General features: G+C 48.0%; 1 protein-coding gene across 1 annotated transcript; it reads right to left on the reverse strand.

The window, feature by feature from the left end:
• Positions 1-422: 422 nt before the first annotated feature.
• Positions 423-2508, reverse strand: LOC112902971 (bidirectional sugar transporter SWEET14-like). Its single transcript, XM_025972172.1, has 6 exons — positions 2342-2508; positions 1903-1939; positions 1610-1820; positions 1353-1514; positions 1157-1276; positions 423-1059 (listed from the first exon to the last, which is right to left on the reverse strand). Exons 1-6 carry the CDS (start codon positions 2391-2393, stop codon positions 739-741), a joined length of 903 nt encoding a protein of 300 aa, XP_025827957.1. The 5' UTR covers positions 2394-2508; the 3' UTR covers positions 423-738.
• Between the last annotated feature and the right edge of the window lie 219 nt (positions 2509-2727).

Below are 2727 nucleotides of genomic sequence, written 5' to 3' on the forward strand. Positions count from 1 at the left end.
TTGGTCCCCCGCCAAATTTCAAAATGCATATGAGCAATGGAGTATTATGGTATCAAAATTATAAGTAAATTATTTTCGTGAATAAACAAACTAAATCAAGGTTATATTAAATTTTCATGTTAAAAGATAAAATTAGGTATTGATCACCTTCAATTTTACTAGAGAGGAGAGAATACTCAATTTCTTGGCGGCCCAGCGAAATCGGCAAGAAAATGTCCAATTCCCATGGTAGATCTCGTCACCCGTCATGGAATATATGTTTTCTTGGCGGTTAGAGCTTGCACAACCAAGAAAATGGTATTTTTCTTAGCAGTTTCATTTCAGCCGCTAAGAAAAATCTTGGCCGTCAAGGTAAATTCCAGTTTGGTTTGGTGTAATGATGGAGGGAAAAAGGGAAAAATGGATGGGTGGAAACGTACATGTGTGAAACATAGTGGAAATCCGGGTAGAAACTGGTTAACTGCTTACACAAAAATATTGAATAATAATAAAATAAAAGGCCATGCCAAGGAAGGTGCTGGACATACTAATAAGAAAAAAATAGAGCTATTTCAAGAACAGACTAAGGACTAATAATAAAATAACAAAAGCAGCGGGTCCACCCGGACTTGGTCCCCCTTCTTCCCTCTCGTCTTGCTCACTTCCACAGACATCTATGTGTGTGCATGCGTAATTCCGTAAATGGGGTTGGCCACCTGGCGTAGCCTTCAATTATGACCCAGACTACGCATGTGGCATCTACACTTGCTCGGTGTTGTTGCTTCCCTTGTTCCCCGCCTTCTCCAGCTCCTCCGCCGACGACGGCTCGTCGTCCTCCTGCTTCGCTGCCGCCTCTATCGGCGGCGGCGACTCCACGGTGTGCACCTCGCAGGTCTTCATCTCCACGGCCGGCGCCCCAAGCTTGGGGATGGTCACGACGTGCTCGGGCACCTTGAAGGTATCGTCCACCGCTTCCTCGGCCTCAACAACCTTGCCTGGCAACCTTGGCGTTGCGTTGCAATAGAGAGCGTACAGGCCCATCTGGATGACACCGAAGGTGAAGCCGATGACATTAGGCAGCTGCAACAAAAGAAGCATTTGTCAGTGATCTCTCTTGTCAGTCTAGTAGTTCGCTTGAAAGCTGCATAATCTGTGGAGGAAATTAGAGGTTGCTTACGGCGACGTATTTGTCCTTGATGAGCAGGCCGTAGAGGAACCAGACGACGGCGCTGACGGTGAGGGAGAGGGAGAGCGAGAAGGGCATGAACTCCACGCTCCTCGTGCGCACCACCTTACTCTGCACAAAAATGTCAACAGTGTAAGTAGAGACACCATGACTAGACGTAGCAAGATTCTGGGTTTTGTCTACTCACAATGATGCTGAGCGGGGCGACGAAGACGCTGACGGCGAAGCCGACGCAGACCCAGCCGACGAGGACGACGCGGCTGTGGCTGGCGGAGAGCAGCATCGTGAGGAGGAGGATGAGCCCGAACACACCGACGTTCAGGAGCAGCAGGATCATGACCGTGAACAGCTGCATCGCATGGATGCACGAGCATGTCAGCTAATGCGGATGTCGAAGGTATTAATCCAGTAACCAGCAGGAGCAGGTGGTGGCCATGGACGGACCTTGGCCTTCTTGGGCGCGTAAGCGAGGTAGACGACGATGTAGAGGGTTTCGATGACGCAGCCGGCGGTGTTGACGGTGATGAGCAGGATCTCGTTGGACTTGAGCAGAGCGTAGTAGATCCACAGCATCGCGCTGAACAGCGCCACCACGTACGGCACCGACTGGAAACCTTCAGTCGACTTGCTCTTGTAGATCCGGTAGAACGTCGGCCTGCATGCCATGGCATGCCTTTTTAGCACACAGCTGAGAAAATTGGGGGGGGGGGGGGTGGGGGGGCGAGAGAGAGACTTACAGTGGGGCCAGGTATGTCATGAAGGAGATGATGTTGCCTGCGAAAACAATGTAAAGGGGAAAAAAGGGAATCATCAGAAATGAAGCATAGCATTTGTGACATACTAAGGAGGTTCCTTGCAACGATCGGAATGATAGTGATTGGGATCTTTGCATGCTTTGTGACGTCACGATACACTACTACAGGCAAATATACTGGATGGACCAACTTCTTTGGTCTTCTATTTTCTCTTTTTTGGTAAATGGCCAGAAATCTTAATCCACGTTAAGCACAAACTATACTAATAATAACAATTAGCGTGGCACGGTGAAACACATCAAAGGTGTAAATGTTTTGCCTCAAAAAAGTAGATTTATTATGATGAAAAGAATAAGAGAAATAACAAACACGTACGGAATTGACAAAATCTATCATAGTATATTGAGAGACAATAACATACCAAGGATGCCAAAGGCAAAGGCCAATGGATGGGCAAGAGAGAGGCCCGCCATTGGAAACTCTTAATTAGCTTCGGGAGTTAATGAGGAGGCTGATTTTGTTTGTGTTTTAGCAGGCTTGCTTGATCAGAGACTTATGCACCAAGGTTGCGGATGGCAACTACTTGAGATGCTTGCCTGAAAGAATGATCGTAGCAGAGACCTCGGAGGGGGTATATATAGTGCTAGGAAGGAAGCACCAGCTAAAAAGGCACTCACGCCGCCTCATGGTGCATCACCCTGGACGCCAGTAGAACACTCGGCCATTTCTTCTGACGAATAGCCGCCATGAGATTGAAAAAGACAGGAAAGAAGAGAGCATCAGCATGACAGAATGTGCCGACACACA

This window comes from Panicum hallii, chromosome 8 (assembly GCF_002211085.1).
Source record: "Panicum hallii strain FIL2 chromosome 8, PHallii_v3.1, whole genome shotgun sequence".
Taxonomy (NCBI): Eukaryota; Viridiplantae; Streptophyta; class Magnoliopsida; order Poales; family Poaceae; genus Panicum; species Panicum hallii.

Coding starts and splice junctions, on each gene's coding strand:
- LOC112902971 (XM_025972172.1), bottom strand. CDS start 2,393: ATGGCGGGCCTCTCTCTTGCCCATCCATTGGCCTTTGCCTTTGGCATC. Junction 1,821..1,902: donor ATGACATACCTGGCCCCACT/GTAAGTCTCTCT, acceptor CATGGCATGCAG/GCCGACGTTCTACCGGATCT. Junction 1,515..1,609: donor ACGCGCCCAAGAAGGCCAAG/GTCCGTCCATGG, acceptor CATGCGATGCAG/CTGTTCACGGTCATGATCCT.